At 56.6% G+C, this 21,618-nt stretch overlaps 5 protein-coding genes across 5 annotated transcripts; all 5 read right to left on the reverse strand.

The window, feature by feature from the left end:
- Positions 1 to 94: 94 nt before the first annotated feature.
- On the reverse strand, positions 95 to 2,578 carry LOC137483323 (protocadherin beta-15-like). The gene has a single exon (XM_068206311.1). It carries the CDS (start codon positions 2,534 to 2,536, stop codon positions 95 to 97), a length of 2,442 nt encoding a protein of 813 aa, XP_068062412.1. The 5' UTR covers positions 2,537 to 2,578.
- Positions 2,579 to 4,548: 1,970 nt separating this feature from the next.
- Positions 4,549 to 7,032, reverse strand: LOC137483325 (protocadherin beta-15-like). The gene has a single exon (XM_068206312.1). It carries the CDS (start codon positions 6,988 to 6,990, stop codon positions 4,549 to 4,551), a length of 2,442 nt encoding a protein of 813 aa, XP_068062413.1. The 5' UTR covers positions 6,991 to 7,032.
- Positions 7,033 to 9,010: 1,978 nt separating this feature from the next.
- LOC137482805 (protocadherin beta-15-like) lies at positions 9,011 to 11,504 on the reverse strand. Its single transcript, XM_068205395.1, has one exon. It carries the CDS (start codon positions 11,466 to 11,468, stop codon positions 9,027 to 9,029), a length of 2,442 nt encoding a protein of 813 aa, XP_068061496.1. The 5' UTR covers positions 11,469 to 11,504; the 3' UTR covers positions 9,011 to 9,026.
- A 1,926-nt stretch (positions 11,505 to 13,430) lies between these two features.
- On the reverse strand, positions 13,431 to 15,952 carry LOC137482891 (protocadherin beta-15-like). The gene has a single exon (XM_068205523.1). It carries the CDS (start codon positions 15,914 to 15,916, stop codon positions 13,475 to 13,477), a length of 2,442 nt encoding a protein of 813 aa, XP_068061624.1. The 5' UTR covers positions 15,917 to 15,952; the 3' UTR covers positions 13,431 to 13,474.
- A 1,926-nt stretch (positions 15,953 to 17,878) lies between these two features.
- On the reverse strand, positions 17,879 to 20,400 carry LOC137482893 (protocadherin beta-15-like). The gene has a single exon (XM_068205524.1). It carries the CDS (start codon positions 20,362 to 20,364, stop codon positions 17,923 to 17,925), a length of 2,442 nt encoding a protein of 813 aa, XP_068061625.1. The 5' UTR covers positions 20,365 to 20,400; the 3' UTR covers positions 17,879 to 17,922.
- Between the last annotated feature and the right edge of the window lie 1,218 nt (positions 20,401 to 21,618).

The following is a 21,618-nucleotide window of genomic DNA, read 5'->3' on the forward strand; positions in this document are numbered from 1 at the left end:
CACAAATATACTGTGAAGGAACAATTGCCACATGCCGCAGCATGGATCAACTCCTCCCATGGGCCATGAAGCCTCCAGCTGTGCAGAACCCATGTTAGTTAAAGGAAAGAGCGTTGAAGTGTCCTGCAGAGAGAGTGCCAGCATTGTCTGGGGCCATGTCCTCTGTGCTGACAGGGACACAGGGGAGATCGTGTTCCTCATCCGGGCCCTGGCCCCTGGCGCAGTGCTGTGGGGGCAGGCTGGGCAGGATGGGCTTGAGGAATTTGAACTCGCTGTTGCCCGAGCCCGTTGTGAGGCTGATCTCGTAGCAATAGGCGCGGGGCAGGCTCCCTGCAGCGGCTGCATCGGCCAGGCCGCTCTGCAAGTTGTCGGCACCATAAAGCACGTGGCCAGCCTTCAGCTCCTTTCTCCTGCACACCTTGCGAGCGACAAAGACTGCGGCGGAGATGAGGAAGAGGAGTGAGACAAAGACCAAGGCAATGATTAAATAGGTGGTCAGGGAGCCGTCCTGATCCTCTGTGGCCGGGCTGCTGTGCGGGAGGCGCACGTCTGAGAAGTCCTTGAGCAGGAGAGCGCTCAGAGCTGCCGTGGCTGACAGCGGGGGCTTGCCGTTGTCTCTGACCAGGACAACCAGCTTCTGCTTCACGCTGTCTCTCTCTGTCACCGGCCTCCTCAGACGCACCTCCCCGCTTTGGACGGCCACGGAAAACAGCCCTGGGTCGGTGGCCCTCAGCAGGTGGTAGGAGAGCCAGGAGTTCTGTCCCGAGTCGGCATCGACGGCCACCACTTTGCTGATGAGGTAGCCCGCCTCAGCCGACACGGGCACCAGCTCACTGGACGCTGGGCTGCCGTCCTGGGCTGGGTAGAGCACGAGCGGTGCGTTGTCATTCTCGTCCAGCACGACCAGGCGGACGGTGACGTTGGCTCTGAGGGGAGGAGAGCCCGCGTCAGAGGCACTGACCGTCACCTCGGTCTGCCTCAAGTGCTCGTAGTCCAGGGGCCGCAGCACAAACACGTGTCCGTTCTCAGAGTTCACAGAGATGCAGGAGCACGAGGGCCGCTCTGCCCCTTGCTCTGGTGCCAGGGAATAGGTCACCTTGGCATTGAGCCCCACGTCAGCATCTGCAGCACTGACGGCCCCAACAAACACCGTGGGGACGTTGTTCTCACGCACGTACATGGTGTAGGAGGTCTGGTTGAAGACGGGGGCGTTGTCATTGACGTCGGAGATGTCCACCGTGAAGGTCTGGGTGCTTGTGAGAGGAGGCGACCCCGCATCTGCTGCCGTGACACTGAGGACGTACTGAGGCGTCTCCTCGCGGTCCAGCGCGCTCACTGTCACCAGCTCATAGTAATTCTTATAGGCTGGCCGCAGGGAGAAGAAGAGCTGGTCCTCGAGGGCACAGGAGATCTTCCCGTTGGCACCGGAATCCCGGTCCCTGACCGCAAACAGGGCAACCACCGTGCCGGGCACCGTGTTCTCGGGGAGGGGACTGCTGAAGGAACTGACCAGCAGCTCTGGGGCATTGTCATTCACATCCACCACCTCCACCAACACTTTGCAGATTGCTGACAGGCCCCCACCATCTGTGGCCCTCACACTGAGCTCATGAGATTCTTCTGCCTCGAAGTCTAGTGGTTTTGTGATTTTAATTTCACCAGTTATGGGATCAATCACAAAAGCTGACTCACTCTGTCCCACAGCCTGGCTGAATTGATAGTTAATGTCCCCATTAATTCCTGCATCCTGATCTGTTGCCAGCACAGTCAGAACCACTGAGCCTGCTGACATGTTCTCCAACACCTTTCCAGTGTATACCTCCTTTGTGAAGATGGGAGCATTGTCATTTGCATCCAGAATTACAATGTTTACTTGGCTGGTCCCACTTCTGGGAGGAGAGCCCCCATCCACAGCAATAACACTGAAACCCATCTCTGCATGCTCCTCTCTGTCTAGTGGCGTTTCCAGAACAAGTTCAAGATACTTCTTGCCTGAAATCCCAGTCCCATAGGAGACACTGAAATACTCATTCTTTGGAGAGATGTTGTACTCCTTGACTGTGTTACTGCCTATATCGAGGTCTCGAGCCACCTCCAGTGGGAAACGAGAGCCGGGATCGCTCGTCTCTGGAATCTTAAACGTGAAGCGTTCCTCGGGGAAGACGGGTGAATGGTCATTGATATCGTCCAGAGCCACCTCGACCCGAAAGAACTGCAGGGGGTTGGAGAGCAGCAGCTCGAAGGGGAGCATGCAGGTGGCGGACTGGCCGCACAGCTCCTCCCGGTCCAGCCTCCCCGCCACGACGAGGCGGCCGGAGGCGCGGTCGAAGCGAAAATGCTGCCGGCCGTCCTCCGAGACCAGGCGGGCGCGGCGAGCCGAGAGCTGCGCCGGCGTCAGCCCCGCATCCTCCGCCAGCTTGCCCACCAGGGAGCCGCTTTCCGCCTCCTCGGCTACGGAGTAGCGGATGGGCTCGGCGCGAGCGTGCGGCAGCGAGAGGAAAGCAGAGAGACAAAGCACTTGCCTTGCGAGCGCCATGGCGCGGCGGCGGCGGCGGCGGCGGCGGCGGCGGCCGGTGTCGGTCTCGCGGATGATCCGGGCGATTCCCCGCGGAGAGCGGCGAAGTGGAAGGCGGACGTCTTCTCTCGCTGCTTCAGATTCTGCCGGCGGCCCGTACGGCAGCCGGGGTGTCCCGGCAGCGGCTGCAATCCCTTCCGCAGCCTGTGCCACCTCCGCCCGGCTGCGCTGCGCTGGTCTAAGCTGAGCTGAGCTGCACTGAGCTGAACTGGGCTGGGCTGTGCCGTGCCGTGCCGGGCTGCGCTGCGCTGTGCCGGTCCGGGCTCGGCCGCCTCCGCTGCCGCAGCCGCTCGGCGCCGCCTTGGCCGAGGGCACCACCCAGCGGTGCGCGCTGGGACTGCAGCCGCCGCCGCCCGCAGCCCGCGCTGCCGCTCGCCCCGGCCCGCGATTCCGAGCCCACCGAGACAGCCGGGCCAAGAACGGAACGCGGCCCGAACCAGCACAGCCTAAAGACGAGGCTGAGTCCAGAAGGACAGAGCCTCCTCCCGCAGCAGGAGAAACCGAGCGCAGATAGGGCGATGGTGACCGCACGGGCATGCCAATGAACACTCTCCCGGCTGCATCTGCACACTCAGGAACTGTACCCACCCAACATTGCTTCCGACAAGCGACACACTGGGAAAGTAGCTCGCACAATTCTGAAAAGTCTTGACAGGGCTTTCCCAGAAAAAACGTCTCTGCGAAGGATTCTGTCTCCACTAAAGGAGGTACGATGCTCTTTTTATTTCCGTCTAACATAATTTTTCAGTTTCTAAACCCAGAGTCATACCAATTTACACTGTTAAACTCTATAACGTCAGCTCATCACAGCGAGTGGGAAACTTTCTGAGTATTTCATGCATCACAGACATCATTCAAACAGCCAGCAATTCTAGATAGGGTGGCATTCCTCTAGAGGAACAGGCAAGGTAATGTGCAAACACATTTCAGAGAGCAGGAGAAAGGGCAAAACGGAGAATGCAAATGCTCTAACACATATGGGAAAGTCATATGCGTCAAGTCCCAACAACAAAGCGCTGAATTCTCTAACAAGAATGAGGAAACAAAACTCAAATTCCTATTCCAATCTTTTTCAAACTTTCAAGTTCTTGATTTTACCCTCAGAAAATTCTTTGATTTTCATGCCCCCAGAGATGATGAAAAAGTTTTCATTGCTCTGTGCAGTTATACACTCTCCAAACACAGGCTGACCTGTCACTGCTATATTTCCAAGGCAAGTGCAAGGAGACAGAACAACAAATGCACACTTATAGGCCAAAGGAAGACTTTTGTTATGCGTTTTGCTGCTCTGCTGTGTTTTAGCGCGCTCTGCTCTGCCCTGGAAGGATCAAAAGTCCAGTCTACTTTCAGGCAGAGCTGGAATTGCCTGCACTGTAATGGCTGGATGGGAGAAATTCACCCTTTCAGTGGGCAGCATTAGCAAAGCACCTGCACACGCACCATGGCTATACAGACAGATATACTGACAAGACGGTGTGACACACAGAGCCCACCCATGTCAGACAGAGACATCCGAAACCCAGAAAGAAAAAGCCCCATGCTAACAGAACATTATGACACAGTATTCAGAACGGCCTTGCTTCTCTGGGGAAAGGGTTTTGTGTCATTTCAGCCAATGTGAGCTTTGTCTATGCAACTGTGCCACTGCGCTATAAAAAGAACAAGAAGTCCAAGGTCTGGTCTGAGAGCAAGAGACAAAGAGCAAATCTGGGAGTGCATTATTAAAGCCTATCAGAAAGGGCAGTTACATAGGAGAAATAGACTATTGTCTGAGGAAGAGAATCAGAGCATATCTTTTATTCTGCAATTTTGTTTTTGGAGAGGCAGACAAAGTTTACACTGACTTGGAATTTTCATGAAATTGGCTATGCCTATTGGGAACATACTTTCTCTGGAGGAACCATTGCCAGGTGCTGCAACATGGATCTCCTCCTCCCATGGGCCATGAAGCCTCCAGCTGTGCAGAACCCATGTTAGTTAAAGGAAAGAGCGTTGAAGTGTCCTGCAGAGAGAGTGCCAGCATTGTCTGGGGCCATGTCCTCTGTGCTGACAGGGACACAGGGGAGATCGTGTTCCTCATCCGGGCCCTGGCCCCTGGCGCAGTGCTGTGGGGGCAGGCTGGGCAGGATGGGCTTGAGGAATTTGAACTCGCTGTTGCCCGAGCCCGTTGTGAGGCTGATCTCGTAGCAATAGGCGCGGGGCAGGCTCCCTGCAGCGGCTGCATCGGCCAGGCCGCTCTGCAAGTTGTCGGCACCATAAAGCACGTGGCCAGCCTTCAGCTCCTTTCTCCTGCACACCTTGCGAGCGACAAAGACTGTGGCGGAGATGAGGAAGAGGAGTGAGACAAAGACCAAGGCAATGATTAAATAGGTGGTCAGGGAGCCGTCCTGATCCTCTGTGGCCGGGCTGCTGTGCGGGAGGCGCGCGTCTGAGAAGTCCTTGAGCAGGAGAGCGCTCAGAGCTGCCGTGGCTGACAGCGGGGGCTTGCCGTTGTCTCTGACCAGGACAACCAGCTTCTGCTTCACGCTGTCTCTCTCTGTCACCGGCCTCCTCAGACGCACCTCCCCGCTTTGGACGGCCACGGAAAACAGCCCTGGGTCGGTGGCCCTCAGCAGGTGGTAGGAGAGCCAGGAGTTCTGTCCCGAGTCGGCATCGACGGCCACCACTTTGCTGATGAGGTAGCCCGCCTCAGCCGACACGGGCACCAGCTCACTGGACGCTGGGCTGCTGTCCTGGGCTGGGTAGAGCACGAGCGGTGCGTTGTCATTCTCGTCCAGCACGACCAGGCGGACGGTGACGTTGGCTCTGAGGGGAGGAGAGCCCGCGTCAGAGGCACTGACCGTCACCTCGGTCTGCCTCAAGTGCTCGTAGTCCAGGGGCCGCAGCACAAACACGTGTCCGTTCTCAGAGTTCACAGAGATGCAGGAGCACGAGGGCCGCTCTGCCCCTTGCTCTGGTGCCAGGGAATAGGTCACCTTGGCATTGAGCCCCACGTCAGCATCTGCAGCACTGACGGCCCCAACAAACACCGTGGGGACGTTGTTCTCACGCACGTACATGGTGTAGGAGGTCTGGTTGAAGACAGGGGCGTTGTCATTGACATCGGAGATGTCCACCGTGAAGGTCTGGGTGCTTGTGAGAGGAGGCGACCCCGCGTCTGCTGCCGTGACACTGAGGACGTACTGAGGCGTCTCCTCGCGGTCCAGCGCGCTCACTGTCACCAGCTCATAGTAATTCTTATAGGCTGGCCGCAGGGAGAAGAAGAGCTGATCCTCGAGGGCACAGGAGATCTTCCCGTTGGCACCAGAATCCCGGTCCCTGACCGCAAACAGGGCAACCACCGTGCCGGGCACCGTGTTCTCGGGGAGGGGACTGCTGAAGGAACTGACCAGCAGCTCTGGGGCATTGTCATTCACATCCACCACCTCCACCAACACTTTGCAGATTGCTGACAGGCCCCCTCCGTCTCTGGCCCTCACAATCAGCTCGTGAGTTTTGGCTGCCTCGAAGTCCAGAGGTTTTGTGATTTTAATTTCACCGGTTGTGGGATCAATCACAAAGGCAGAGTCACTCTGTCCCACTGTCTGGCTGAGTTGATAGGTGATGTCCCCATTAATTCCTGCATCCTGATCTGTTGCCAGCACAGTCAGAACCACAGAGCCTTCGGGCATGTTCTCCAGAACCATTGCAATATAACGATCTTGCGTGAATTTCGGAGCATTGTCATTTACATCTAGAATGATAATAGAGATCTCGATGGTCCCGCTTCTGGGAGGAGAGCCACCGTCCACAGCAATAACACTGAAACCCATCTCTGCCTCCTCCTCCCTGTCTAGCGGCTTTTCCAAAACAAGTTCAACATATTTGTCAGTATTACTCCGACTCCCATAGGAGACACTGAAATACTCATTCTCGGGAGAGATGTTGTACCCCTGGACTGTGTTCTGGCCAATATCAAGGTCCTGAGCCGCCTCCAGCGGGAAACGAGAGCCTGGCTCGCTAGTTTCTGGGATGTCAAAAGTGACTCGATCTTCTCGGAAAACAGGCGAATGGTCATTGATATCGTCCAGAGTCACCTCGACCCGAAAGAACTGCAGGGGGCTGGCGAGCAGCAGCTCGAAGGGGAGCATGCAGGTGGCGGACTGGCCGCACAGGTCCTCCCGGTCCAGCCTCCCCGCCACGACGAGGCGGCCGGAGGCGCGGTCGAAGCGAAAATGCTGCCGGCCGTCCTCCGAGACCAGGCGGGCGCGGCGAGCCGAGAGCTGCGCCGGCGTCAGCCCCGCATCCTCCGCCAGCTTGCCCACCAGGGAGCCGCTTTCCGCCTCCTCGGCTACGGAGTAGCGGATGGGCTCGGCGCGAGCGTGCGGCAGCGAGAGGAAAGCAGAGAGACAAAGCACTTGCCTTGCGAGCGCCATGGCGCGGCGGCGGCGGCGGCGGCGGCGGCGGCGGCCGGTGTCGGTCTCGCGGATGATCCGGGCGATTCCCCGCGGAGAGCGGCGAAGTGGAAGGCGGACGTCTTCTCTCGCTGCTTCAGATTCTGCCGGCGGCCCGTAAGGCAGCCGGGGTGTCCCGGCAGCGGCTGCAATCCCTTCCGCAGCCTGTGCCACCTCCGCCCGGCTGCGCTGCGCTGGTCTAAGCTGAGCTGAGCTGCACTGAGCTGAACTGGGCTGGGCTGTGCCGTGCCGTGCCGGGCTGCGCTGCGCTGTGCCGGTCCGGGCTCGGCCGCCTCCGCTGCCGCAGCCGCTCGGCGCCGCCTTGGCCGAGGGCACCACCCAGCGGTGCGCGCTGGGACTGCAGCCGCCGCCGCCCGCAGCCCGCGCTGCCGCTCGCCCCGGCCCGCGATTCCGAGCCCACCGAGACAGCCGGGCCAAGAACGGAACGCGGCCCGAACCAGCACAGCCTAAAGACGAGGCTGAGTCCAGAAGGACAGAGCCTCCTCCCGCAGCAGGAGAAACCGAGCGCAGATAGGGCGATGGTGACCGCACGGGCATGCCAATGAACACTCTCCCGGCTGCATCTGCACACTCAGGAACTGTACCCACCCAACATTGCTTCCGACAAGCGACACACTGGGAAAGTAACTCGCACAATTCTGAAAAGTCTTGACAGGGCTTTCCCAGAAAGAATGCCACCACAAGACTTCTCTCTCCACAAAAGGAGTCTGTGTGTTCTCTTTATTTCAGTCTTACACATTTTTTCACTTTCTAATCCCATGGTTATACTAATTTACAGCGTTAAACTGTCTAACTTCAGCACATCACAGCGGGAGGGAGACTATCCCAGTATTTCGAGGATCACAGACATCATTCAAACAACCAGTAATTCTAGATGGGGTGGCACTTCATTCTCTAGAGGAACAGGCTCAGTATATTGTTCAGTACATTTCAGGGGAGAAAGGGCAAATATGGGAATGCAAATGCTCTGACATAACACAGAAAATAAATCATGCAGGGACAGCTTTCTAGTGCCATCAAGAAGCCTTGAGATTCAGAAACAACAATGAAAAGACCAATCTCAATGTCTTTTTTAAAAGTTCTTCTTTACTCTTCCTTCCAATAATTTATAGTATTTGTGGAGTTTTCCTTCAACGCCTTCAACGATAATGGACATATTTCTACAGCTCTTTTCACTTACAGTCTACCCTAACCCTGTTTGTGCTCATGTGTTTCCAAGGCAATCCTGAGGTGACAGATCCCCCAAGCCCTTCTCGGAAGCCGTAGGGAGACTTTGTTGTGCATTTTGCTGCCCTGCTCAGAGCTAGATAGGGAAGGCGAGACTGCTGTTGTGAATGGGTCCAAATCAACTCCTCCCCTGCTGAGCTGGCATTGCCTGAGTTGCAATGGCTGGGTGGGAGCACCTCCCCCAGGCCCCAATACTGAGGCATCTGCAGATATTCAGTGTCTGAATGGACATGCTTGTCTTGTCTGTCATAGCGACAAGAAAGCAAAGCACACAGAGCCCTCATCTCAGACAGAGACATCCAGAATCCAGGCAAGGAAGGGCCTAGTGCCCACGTGACACTGCGTCCCAGTACTCGCAACTTCCTTGCTTTCCTGAGGCTCAAAAATGGCTTTTTGCATTTCAGTGAGGATATGATTTGTTTGGCCACCAGGGACATGGTATAAAGCTCAGAATAAAAACATCCTATGACTATTCAGACAGCAAGAGAAACAGGAACACAGCTGAGTGCTAACGATACAGTTAAAGCCTGTTGGAAATGGCAGTAAAGGAGCTGAAACAAATTCCTACAAAAGTGAGAGAACCTTTGCCATTTTACAACTGTCGTTGCTCTTTGGATTGGCAGACTTTGTATATTCGGAATATAATTTCAAAAAAGTTGTCTGAACCAACTCCAAACACAAATATACTGTGAAGGAACAATTGCCACATGCTGCAACAAGGATCCACTCCCCCCATGAGCCATGAAGCCTCCAGCTGTGCAGAACCCATGTTAGTTAAAGGAAAGAGCGTTGAAGTGTCCTGCAGAGAGAGTGCCAGCATTGTCTGGGGCCATGTCCTCTGTGCTGACAGGGACACAGGGGAGATCGTGTTCCTCATCCGGGCCCTGGCCCCTGGCGCAGTGCTGTGGGGGCAGGCTGGGCAGGATGGGCTTGAGGAATTTGAACTCGCTGTTGCCCGAGCCCGTTGTGAGGCTGATCTCGTAGCAATAGGCGCGGGGCAGGCTCCCTGCAGCGGCTGCATCGGCCAGGCCGCTCTGCAAGTTGTCGGCACCATAAAGCACGTGGCCAGCCTTCAGCTCCTTTCTCCTGCACACCTTGTGAGCGACAAAGACTGCGGCGGAGATGAGGAAGAGGAGTGAGACAAAGACCAAGGCAATGATTAAATAGGTGGTCAGGGAGCCGTCCTGATCCTCTGTGGCCGGGCTGCTGTGCGGGAGGCGCACGTCTGAGAAGTCCTTGAGCAGGAGAGCGCTCAGAGCTGCCGTGGCTGACAGCGGGGGCTTGCCGTTGTCTCTGACCAGGACAACCAGCTTCTGCTTCACGCTGTCTCTCTCTGTCACCGGCCTCCTCAGACGCACCTCCCCGCTTTGGACGGCCACGGAAAACAGCCCTGGGTCGGTGGCCCTCAGCAGGTGGTAGGAGAGCCAGGAGTTCTGTCCCGAGTCGGCATCGACGGCCACCACTTTGCTGATGAGGTAGCCCGCCTCAGCCGACACGGGCACCAGCTCACTGGACGCTGGGCTGCCGTCCTGGGCTGGGTAGAGCACGAGCGGTGCGTTGTCATTCTCGTCCAGCACGACCAGGCGGACGGTGACGTTGGCTCTGAGGGGAGGAGAGCCCGCGTCAGAGGCACTGACCGTCACCTCGGTCTGCCTCAAGTGCTCGTAGTCCAGGGGCCGCAGCACAAACACGTGTCCGTTCTCAGAGTTCACAGAGATGCAGGAGCACGAGGGCCGCTCTGACCCTTGCTCTGGCGCCAGGGAATAGGTCACCTTGGCATTGAGCCCCACGTCAGCATCTGCAGCACTGACGGCCCCAACAAACACCGTGGGGACGTTGTTCTCACGCACGTACATGGTGTAGGAGGTCTGGTTGAAGACGGGGGCGTTGTCATTGACGTCGGAGATGTCCACCGTGAAGGTCTGGGTGCTTGTGAGAGGAGGCGACCCCGCGTCTGCTGCCGTGACACTGAGGACGTACTGAGGCGTCTCCTCACGGTCCAGCGCGCTCACTGTCACCAACTCATAGTAATTCTTATAGGCTGGCCGCAGGGAGAAGAAGAGCTGATCCTCGAGGGCACAGGAGATCTTCCCGTTGGCACCGGAATCCCGGTCCCTGACTGCAAACAGGGCAACCACCGTGCCGGGCACCGTGTTCTCGGGGAGGGGACTGCTGAAGGAACTGACCAGCAGCTCTGGGGCATTGTCATTCACATCCACCACCTCCACCAACACTTTGCAGATTGCTGACAGGCCCCCACCATCTCTGGCCCTTACACTGAGCTCGTGAGAGTTTGCTGCTTCAAAGTCCAGAGGTTTTGTGAGTTTAATTTCACCAGTTGTGGGATCAATCACAAATGCAGAGTCACTCTGTCCCACTGTCTGGCTGAACTGGTAGGAAATTTCCCCATTAAGTCCTGCATCCTGGTCAGTTGCCAGGACAGTCAGAACCACAGAGCCTTCTGGCATGTTTTCTAAAACCTCTCCTATGTACACCTCCTGTGTGAAAAGGGGAGCATTGTCATTTACATCTAGAATGACAATTTTCACTTCTGTACTGCCACTCCTGGGAGGGGAGCTCCCATCCACAGCAATAACACTGAAACCCATCTCTGCATGCTCCTCTCTGTCTAGTGGCTTTTCCAGGACCAGTTCAAGATACTTCTTGCCTGTATCGCGAGTCCCATAGGAGACAGTAAAATACTCGTTCTCAGGTGAGATGCGGTATGCCTGGATGCTGTTGCTGCCAATATCGAGGTCTTGAGCCAACTCTAGTGGGAAATGAGTGCCAGGGTCGCTCGTTTCGAGGATGTCAAAAGTAACTCGTTCCTCGGGGAAGACGGGCGAATGGTCATTGATATCGTCCAGAGTCACCTCGACCCGAAAGAACTGCAGGGGGTTGGAGAGCAGCAGCTCGAAGGGGAGCATGCAGGTGGCGGACTGGCCGCACAGGTCCTCCCGGTCCAGCCTCCCCGCCACGACGAGGCGGCCGGAGGCGCGGTCGAAGCGAAAATGCTGCCGGCCGTCCTCCGAGACCAGGCGGGCGCGGCGAGCCGAGAGCTGCGCCGGCGTCAGCCCCGCATCCTCCGCCAGCTTGCCCACCAGGGAGCCGCTTTCCGCCTCCTCGGCTACGGAGTAGCGGATGGGCTCGGCGCGAGCGTGCGGCAGCGAGAGGAAAGCAGAGAGACAAAGCACTTGCCTTGCGAGCGCCATGGCGCGGCGGCGGCGGCGGCGGCGGCGGCCGGTGTCGGTCTCGCGGATGATCCGGGCGATTCCCCGCGGAGAGCGGCGAAGTGGAAGGCGGACGTCTTCTCTCGCTGCTTCAGATTCTGCCGGCGGCCCGTAAGGCAGCCGGGGTGTCCCGGCAGCGGCTGCAATCCCTTCCGCAGCCTGTGCCACCTCCGCCCGGCTGCGCTGCGCTGGTCTAAGCTGAGCTGAGCTGCACTGAGCTGAACTGGGCTGGGCTGTGCCGTGCCGTGCCGGGCTGCGCTGCGCTGTGCCGGTCCGGGCTCGGCCGCCTCCGCTGCCGCAGCCGCTCGGCGCCGCCTTGGCCGAGGGCACCACCCAGCGGTGCGCGCTGGGACTGCAGCCGCCGCCGCCCGCAGCCCGCGCTGCCGCTCGCCCCGGCCCGCGATTCCGAGCCCACCGAGACAGCCGGGCCAAGAACGGAACGCGGCCCGAGCCAGCACAGCCTAAAGACGAGGCTGAGTCCAGAAGGACAGAGCCTCCTCCCGCAGCAGGAGAAACCGAGCGCAGATAGGGCGATGGTGACCGCACGGGCATGCCAATGAACACTCTCCCGGCTGCATCTGCACACTCAGGAACTGTACCCACCCAACATTGCTTCCGACAAGGGACACACTGGGAAAGTAACTCGCACAATTCTGAAAAGTCTTGACAGGGCTTTCCCAGAAAGAACGTCTCTGCGAGGGATTCTGTCTCCACTAAAGGAGGTACGATGCTCTTTTTATTTCCGTCTAACATAATTTTTCAGTTTCTAAACCCAGAGTCATACCAATTTACACTGTTAAACTCTATAACGTCAGCTCATCACAGCGAGTGGGAAACTTTCTGAGTATTTCATGCATCACAGACATCATTCAAACAGCCAGCAATTCTAGATAGGGTGGCATTCCTCTAGAGGAACAGGCAAGGTAATGTGCAAACACATTTCAGAGAGCAGGAGAAAGGGCAAAACGGAGAATGCAAATGCTCTAACACATATGGGAAAGTCATATGCGTCAAGTCCCAACAACAAAGCGCTGAATTCTCTAACAAGAATGAGGAAACAAAACTCAAATTCCTATTCCAATCTTTTTCAAACTTTCAAGTTCTTGATTTTACCCTCAGAAAATTCTTTGATTTTCATGCCCCCAGAGATGATGAAAAAGTTTTCATTGCTCTGTGCAGTTATACACTCTCCAAACACAGGCTGACCTGTCACTGCTATATTTCCAAGGCAAGTGCAAGGAGACAGAACAACAAATGCACACTTATAGGCCAAAGGAAGACTTTTGTTATGCGTTTTGCTGCTCTGCTGTGTTTTAGCGCGCTCTGCTCTGCCCTGGAAGGATCAAAAGTCCAGTCTACTTTCAGGCAGAGCTGGAATTGCCTGCACTGTAATGGCTGGATGGGAGAAATTCACCCTTTCAGTGGGCAGCATTAGCAAAGCACCTGCACACGCACCATGGCTATACAGACAGATATACTGACAAGACGGTGTGACACACAGAGCCCACCCATGTCAGACAGAGACATCCGAAACCCAGAAAGAAAAAGCCCCATGCTAACAGAACATTATGACACAGTATTCAGAACGGCCTTGCTTCTCTGGGGAAAGGGTTTTGTGTCATTTCAGCCAATGTGAGCTTTGTCTATGCAACTGTGCCACTGAGCTATAAAAAGAACAAGAAGTCCAAGGTCTGGTCTGAGAGCAAGAGACAAAGAGCAAATCTGGGAGTGCATTATTAAAGCCTATCAGAAAGGGCAGTTACATAGGAGAAATAGACTATTGTCTGAGGAAGAGAATCAGAGCATATCTTTTATTCTGCAATTTTGTTTTTGGAGAGGCAGACAAAGTTTACACTGACTTGGAATTTTCATGAAATTGGCTATGCCATTTGGGAACATACTTTCTCTGGAGGAACCATTGCCAGGTGCTGCAACATGGATCTCCTCCTCCCATGGGCCATGAAGCCTCCAGCTGTGCAGAACCCATGTTAGTTAAAGGAAAGAGCATTGAAGTGTCCTGCAGAGAGAGTGCCAGCATTGTCTGGGGCCATGTCCTCTGTGCTGACAGGGACACAGGGGAGATCGTGTTCCTCATCCGGGCCCTGGCCCCTGGCGCAGTGCTGTGGGGGCAGGCTGGGCAGGATGGGCTTGAGGAATTTGAACTCGCTGTTGCCCGAGCCCGTTGTGAGGCTGATCTCGTAGCAATAGGCGCGGGGCAGGCTCCCTGCAGCGGCTGCATCGGCCAGGCCGCTCTGCAAGTTGTCGGCACCATAAAGCACGTGGCCAGCCTTCAGCTCCTTTCTCCTGCACACCTTGCGAGCGACAAAGACTGTGGCGGAGATGAGGAAGAGGAGTGAGACAAAGACCAAGGCAATGATTAAATAGGTGGTCAGGGAGCCGTCCTGATCCTCTGTGGCCGGGCTGCTGTGCGGGAGGCGCGCGTCTGAGAAGTCCTTGAGCAGGAGAGCGCTCAGAGCTGCCGTGGCTGACAGCGGGGGCTTGCCGTTGTCTCTGACCAGGACAACCAGCTTCTGCTTCACGCTGTCTCTCTCTGTCACCGGCCTCCTCAGACGCACCTCCCCGCTTTGGACGGCCACGGAAAACAGCCCTGGGTCGGTGGCCCTCAGCAGGTGGTAGGAGAGCCAGGAGTTCTGTCCCGAGTCGGCATCGACGGCCACCACTTTGCTGATGAGGTAGCCCGCCTCAGCCGACACGGGCACCAGCTCACTGGACGCTGGGCTGCTGTCCTGGGCTGGGTAGAGCACGAGCGGTGCGTTGTCATTCTCGTCCAGCACGACCAGGCGGACGGTGACGTTGGCTCTGAGGGGAGGAGAGCCCGCGTCAGAGGCACTGACCGTCACCTCGGTCTGCCTCAAGTGCTCGTAGTCCAGGGGCCGCAGCACAAACACGTGTCCGTTCTCAGAGTTCACAGAGATGCAGGAGCACGAGGGCCGCTCTGACCCTTGCTCTGGTGCCAGGGAATAGGTCACCTTGGCATTGAGCCCCACGTCAGCATCTGCAGCACTGACGGCCCCAACAAACACCGTGGGGACGTTGTTCTCACGCACGTACATGGTGTAGGAGGTCTGGTTGAAGACGGGGGCGTTGTCATTGACATCGGAGATGTCCACCGTGAAGGTCTGGGTGCTTGTGAGAGGAGGCGACCCCGCATCTGCTGCCGTGACACTGAGGACGTACTGAGGCGTCTCCTCGCGGTCCAGCGCGCTCACTGTCACCAACTCATAGTAATTCTTATAGGCTGGCCGCAGGGAGAAGAAGAGCTGATCCTCGAGGGCACAGGAGATCTTCCCGTTGGCACCGGAATCCCGGTCCCTGACCGCAAACAGGGCAACCACCGTGCCGGGCACCGTGTTCTCGGGGAGGGGACTGCTGAAGGAACTGACCAGCAGCTCTGGGGCATTGTCATTCACATCCACCACCTCCACCAACACTTTGCAGATTGCTGACAGGCCCCCACCATCTGTGGCCCTCACAATGAGCTCGTGAGAGTCTTCTGACTCGAAGTCCAGAGGTTTTGTGATTTTAATTTCACCAGTTGTAGGATCAATCACAAAGGGTGAGTCGCTCTGACCCAGTGCTTCATTGAGTTGATATGAGATGTCCCCATTAAGTCCTGCATCTGGATCAGTTGCCAGCACAGTCAGAACCACAGAGCCTTCGGGCATGTTCTCCAGAATCTTTCCTATGTACTCCTCCATTGTGAAGATGGGAGCATTGTCATTTACATCCAGAATTACAATGTTTACTTGGATGGTCCCGCTTCTGGGAGGAGAGCCCCCATCCACAGCAATAACTCTGAAACCCACCTCTTCCTGCTCCTCCCTGTCTAGCGGCTTTTCCAAAACAAGCAAAAGAGAATTCTTGCCTGTAATGCGACTCCCATAGGAGACACTGAAATACTCATTCTTTGGAGAGATGTTGTACTCCTGGACTGTGTTCTGGCCAATGTCAAGGTCGTGAGCTGCCTCCAGCGGGAAACGAGAGCCTGGCTCGCTAGTTTCTGGGATCCTAAAAGTGACTCGATCTTCTCGGAAAACAGGCGAATGGTCATTGATATCGTCCAGAGTCACCTCGACCCGAAAGAACTGCAGGGGGTTGGAGAGCAGCAGCTCGAAGGGGAGCATGCAGGTGGCGGACTGGCCGCACAGCTCCTCCCGGTCCAGCCTCCCCGCCACGACGAGGCGGCCGGAGGCGCGGTCGAAGCGAAAATGCTGCCGGCCGTCCTCCGAGACCAGGCGGGCGCGGCGAGCCGAGAGCTGCGCCGGCGTCAGCCCCGCATCCTCCGCCAGCTTGCCCACCAGGGAGCCGCTTTCCGCCTCCTCGGCTACGGAGTAGCGGATGGGCTCGGCGCGAGCGTGCGGCAGCGAGAGGAAAGCAGAGAGACAAAGCACTTGCCTTGCGAGCGCCATGGCGCGGCGGCGGCGGCGGCGGCGGCGGCCGGTGTCGGTCTCGCGGATGATCCGGGCGATTCCCCGCGGAGAGCGGCGAAGTGGAAGGCGGACGTCTTCTCTCGCTGCTTCAGATTCTGCCGGCGGCCCGTAAGGCAGCCGGGGTGTCCCGGCAGCGGCTGCAATCCCTTCCGCAGCCTGTGCCACCTCCGCCCGGCTGCGCTGCGCTGGTCTAAGCTGAGCTGAGCTGCACTGAGCTGAACTGGGCTGGGCTGTGCCGTGCCGTGCCGGGCTGCGCTGCGCTGTGCCGGTCCGGGCTCGGCCGCCTCCGCTGCCGCAGCCGCTCGGCGCCGCCTTGGCCGAGGGCACCACCCAGCGGTGCGCGCTGGGACTGCAGCCGCCGCCGCCCGCAGCCCGCGCTGCCGCTCGCCCCGGCCCGCGATTCCGAGCCCACCGAGACAGCCGGGCCAAGAACGGAACGCGGCCCGAGCCAGCACAGCCTAAAGACGAGGCTGAGTCCAGAAGGACAGAGCCTCCTCCCGCAGCAGGAGAAACCGAGCGCAGATAGGGCGATGGTGACCGCACGGGCATGCCAATGAACACTCTCCCGGCTGCATCTGCACACTCAGGAACTGTACCCACCCAACATTGCTTCCGACAAGGGACACACTGGGAAAGTAACTCGCACAATTCTGAAAAGTCTTGACAGGGCTTTCCCAGAAAGAACGTCTCTGCGAGGGATTCTGTCTCCACTAAAGGAGGTACGATGCTCTTTTTATTTCCGTCTAACATAATTTTTCAGTTTCTAAACCCAGAGTCATACCAATTTACACTGTTAAACTCTATAACGTCAGCTCATCACAGCGAGTGGGAAACTTTCTGAGTATTTCATGCATCACAGACATCATTCAAACAGCCAGCAATTCTAGATAGGGTGGCATTCCTCTAGAGGAACAGGCAAGGTAATGTGCAAACACATTTCAGAGAGCAGGAGAAAGGGCAAAACGGAGAATGCAAATGCTCTAACACATATGGGAAAGTCATATGCGTCAAGTCCCAACAACAAAGCGCTGAATTCTCTAACAAGAATGAGGAAACAAAACTCAAATTCCTATTCCAATCTTTTTCAAACTTTCAAGTTCTTGATTTTACCCTCAGAAAATTCTTTGATTTTCATGCCCCCAGAGATGATGAAAAAGTTTTCATTGCTCTGTGCAGTTATACACTCTCCAAACACAGGCTGACCTGTCACTGCTATATTTCCAAGGCAAGTGCAAGGAGACAGAACAACAAATGCACACTTATAGGCCAAAGGAAGACTTTTGTTATGCGTTTTGCTGCTCTGCTGTGTTTTAGCGCGCTCTGCTCTGCCCTGGAAGGATCAAAAGTCCAGTCTACTTTCAGGCAGAGCTGGAATTGCCTGCACTGTAATGGCTGGATGGGAGAAATTCACCCTTTCAGTGGGCAGCATTAGCAAAGCACCTGCACACGCACCATGGCTATACAGACAGATATACTGACAAGACGGTGTGACACACAGAGCCCACCCATGTCAGACAGAGACATCCGAAACCCAGAAAGAAAAAGCCCCATGCTAACAGAACATTATGACACAGTATTCAGAACGGCCTTGCTTCTCTGGGGAAAGGGTTTTGTGTCATTTCAGCCAATGTGAGCTTTGTCTATGCAACTGTGCCACTGAGCTATAAAAAGAACAAGAAGTCCAAGGTCTGGTCTGAGAGCAAGAGACAAAGAGCAAATCTGGGAGTGCATTATTAAAGCCTATCAGAAAGGGCAGTTACATAGGAGAAATAGACTATTGTCTGAGGAAGAGAATCAGAGCATATCTTTTATTCTGCAATTTTGTTTTTGGAGAGGCAGACAAAGTTTACACTGACTTGGAATTTTCATGAAATTGGCTATGCCATTTGGGAACATACTTTCTCTGGAGGAACCATTGCCAGGTGCTGCAACATGGATCTCCTCCTCCCATGGGCCATGAAGCCTCCAGCTGTGCAGAACCCATGTTAGTTAAAGGAAAGAGCATTGAAGTGTCCTGCAGAGAGAGTGCCAGCATTGTCTGGGGCCATGTCCTCTGTGCTGACAGGGACACAGGGGAGATCGTGTTCCTCATCCGGGCCCTGGCCCCTGGCGCAGTGCTGTGGGGGCAGGCTGGGCAGGATGGGCTTGAGGAATTTGAACTCGCTGTTGCCCGAGCCCGTTGTGAGGCTGATCTCGTAGCAATAGGCGCGGGGCAGGCTCCCTGCAGCGGCTGCATCGGCCAGGCCGCTCTGCAAGTTGTCGGCACCATAAAGCACGTGGCCAGCCTTCAGCTCCTTTCTCCTGCACACCTTGCGAGCGACAAAGACTGTGGCGGAGATGAGGAAGAGGAGTGAGACAAAGACCAAGGCAATGATTAAATAGGTGGTCAGGGAGCCGTCCTGATCCTCTGTGGCCGGGCTGCTGTGCGGGAGGCGCGCGTCTGAGAAGTCCTTGAGCAGGAGAGCGCTCAGAGCTGCCGTGGCTGACAGCGGGGGCTTGCCGTTGTCTCTGACCAGGACAACCAGCTTCTGCTTCACGCTGTCTCTCTCTGTCACCGGCCTCCTCAGACGCACCTCCCCGCTTTGGACGGCCACGGAAAACAGCCCTGGGTCGGTGGCCCTCAGCAGGTGGTAGGAGAGCCAGGAGTTCTGTCCCGAGTCGGCATCGACGGCCACCACTTTGCTGATGAGGTAGCCCGCCTCAGCCGACACGGGCACCAGCTCACTGGACGCTGGGCTGCTGTCCTGGGCTGGGTAGAGCACGAGCGGTGCGTTGTCATTCTCGTCCAGCACGACCAGGCGGACGGTGACGTTGGCTCTGAGGGGAGGAGAGCCCGCGTCAGAGGCACTGACCGTCACCTCGGTCTGCCTCAAGTGCTCGTAGTCCAGGGGCCGCAGCACAAACACGTGTCCGTTCTCAGAGTTCACAGAGATGCAGGAGCACGAGGGCCGCTCTGACCCTTGCTCTGGTGCCAGGGAATAGGTCACCTTGGCATTGAGCCCCACGTCAGCATCTGCAGCACTGACGGCCCCAACAAACACCGTGGGGACGTTGTTCTCACGCACGTACATGGTGTAGGAGGTCTGGTTGAAGACGGGGGCGTTGTCATTGACATCGGAGATGTCCACCGTGAAGGTCTGGGTGCTTGTGAGAGGAGGCGACCCCGCATCTGCTGCCGTGACACTGAGGACGTACTGAGGCGTCTCCTCGCGGTCCAGCGCGCTCACTGTCACCAACTCATAGTAATTCTTATAGGCTGGCCGCAGGGAGAAGAAGAGCTGATCCTCGAGGGCACAGGAGATCTTCCCGTTGGCACCGGAATCCCGGTCCCTGACCGCAAACAGGGCAACCACCGTGCCGGGCACCGTGTTCTCGGGGAGGGGACTGCTGAAGGAACTGACCAGCAGCTCTGGGGCATTGTCATTCACATCCACCACCTCCACCAACACTTTGCAGATTGCTGACAGGCCCCCACCATCTGTGGCCCTCACAATGAGCTCGTGAGAGTCTTCTGACTCGAAGTCCAGAGGTTTTGTGATTTTAATTTCACCAGTTGTAGGATCAATCACAAAGGGTGAGTCGCTCTGACCCAGTGCTTCATTGAGTTGATATGAGATGTCCCCATTAAGTCCTGCATCTGGATCAGTTGCCAGCACAGTCAGAACCACAGAGCCTTCGGGCATGTTCTCCAGAATCTTTCCTATGTACTCCTCCATTGTGAAGATGGGAGCATTGTCATTTACATCCAGAATTACAATGTTTACTTGGATGGTCCCGCTTCTGGGAGGAGAGCCCCCATCCACAGCAATAACTCTGAAACCCACCTCTTCCTGCTCCTCCCTGTCTAGCGGCTTTTCCAAAACAAGCAAAAGAGAATTCTTGCCTGTAATGCGACTCCCATAGGAGACACTGAAATACTCATTCTTTGGAGAGATGTTGTACTCCTGGACTGTGTTCTGGCCAATGTCAAGGTCGTGAGCTGCCTCCAGCGGGAAACGAGAGCCTGGCTCGCTAGTTTCTGGGATCCTAAAAGTGACTCGATCTTCTCGGAAAACAGGCGAATGGTCATTGATATCGTCCAGAGTCACCTCGACCCGAAAGAACTGCAGGGGGTTGGAGAGCAGCAGCTCGAAGGGGAGCATGCAGGTGGCGGACTGGCCGCACAGCTCCTCCCGGTCCAGCCTCCCCGCCACGACGAGGCGGCCGGAGGCGCGGTCGAAGCGAAAATGCTGCCGGCCGTCCTCCGAGACCAGGCGGGCGCGGCGAGCCGAGAGCTGCGCCGGCGTCAGCCCCGCATCCTCCGCCAGCTTGCCCACCAGGGAGCCGCTTTCCGCCTCCTCGGCTACGGAGTAGCGGATGGGCTCGGCGCGAGCGTGCGGCAGCGAGAGGAAAGCAGAGAGACAAAGCACTTGCCTTGCGAGCGCCATGGCGCGGCGGCGGCGGCGGCGGCGGCGGCCGGTGTCGGTCTCGCGGATGATCCGGGCGATTCCCCGCGGAGAGCGGCGAAGTGGAAGGCGGACGTCTTCTCTCGCTGCTTCAGATTCTGCCGGCGGCCCGTAAGGCAGCCGGGGTGTCCCGGCAGCGGCTGCAATCCCTTCCGCAGCCTGTGCCACCTCCGCCCGGCTGCGCTGCGCTGGTCTAAGCTGAGCTGAGCTGCACTGAGCTGAACTGGGCTGGGCTGTGCCGTGCCGTGCCGGGCTGCGCTGCGCTGTGCCGGTCCGGGCTCGGCCGCCTCCGCTGCCGCAGCCGCTCGGCGCCGCCTTGGCCGAGGGCACCACCCAGCGGTGCGCGCTGGGACTGCAGCCGCCGCCGCCCGCAGCCCGCGCTGCCGCTCGCCCCGGCCCGCGATTCCGAGCCCACCGAGACAGCCGGGCCAAGAACGGAACGCGGCCCGAACCAGCACAGCCTAAAGACGAGGCTGAGTCCAGAAGGACAGAGCCTCCTCCCGCAGCAGGAGAAACCGAGCGCAGATAGGGCGATGGTGACCGCACGGGCATGCCAATGAACACTCTCCCGGCTGCATCTGCACACTCAGGAGCTGTACCCACCCAACATTGCTTCCGACAAGCGACACACTGGGAAAGTAACTCGCACAATTCTGAAAAGTCTTGACAGAGCTTTCCCAGAAAGAATGCCACTACAAACATCTCTCTCCACAAAAGGAGTCTGTGTGTTCTCTTTATTTCAGTCTAACACATTTTTTCACTTTCTAATCCCATGGTTATACTAATTTACAGCGTTAAACTGTCTAACTTCAGCACATCACAGCGGGAGGGAGACTATCCCAGTATTTCAAGGATCACAGACATCATTCAAACAACCAGTAATTCTAGTTGGAGTGGCACTTCTTCTCTAGAGGAACAGGCCCAGTATATTGTTCAGTACATTTCAGGGGAGAAAGGGCAAATATGGGAATGCAAATGCTCTGACATAAACACAGAAAATAAATCATGCAGGGACAGCTTTCTAGTGCCATCAAGAAGCCTTGAGATTCAGAAACAACAATGAAAAGACCAATCTCAATGTCTTTTTTTTAAAGTTCTTCTTTACTCTTCCTTCCAATAATTGTCTGAGTATTTGTGGAGATTTCCTTCAATGCCTTCAACGATAATGGACATATTTCTACAGCTCTTTTCACTTACAGTCTACCCTAACCCTGTTTGTGCTCATGTGTTTCCAAG

This window comes from Anomalospiza imberbis, chromosome 15 (genome assembly GCF_031753505.1).
Source record: "Anomalospiza imberbis isolate Cuckoo-Finch-1a 21T00152 chromosome 15, ASM3175350v1, whole genome shotgun sequence".
Lineage (NCBI taxonomy): Eukaryota > Metazoa > Chordata > Aves > Passeriformes > Viduidae > Anomalospiza > Anomalospiza imberbis.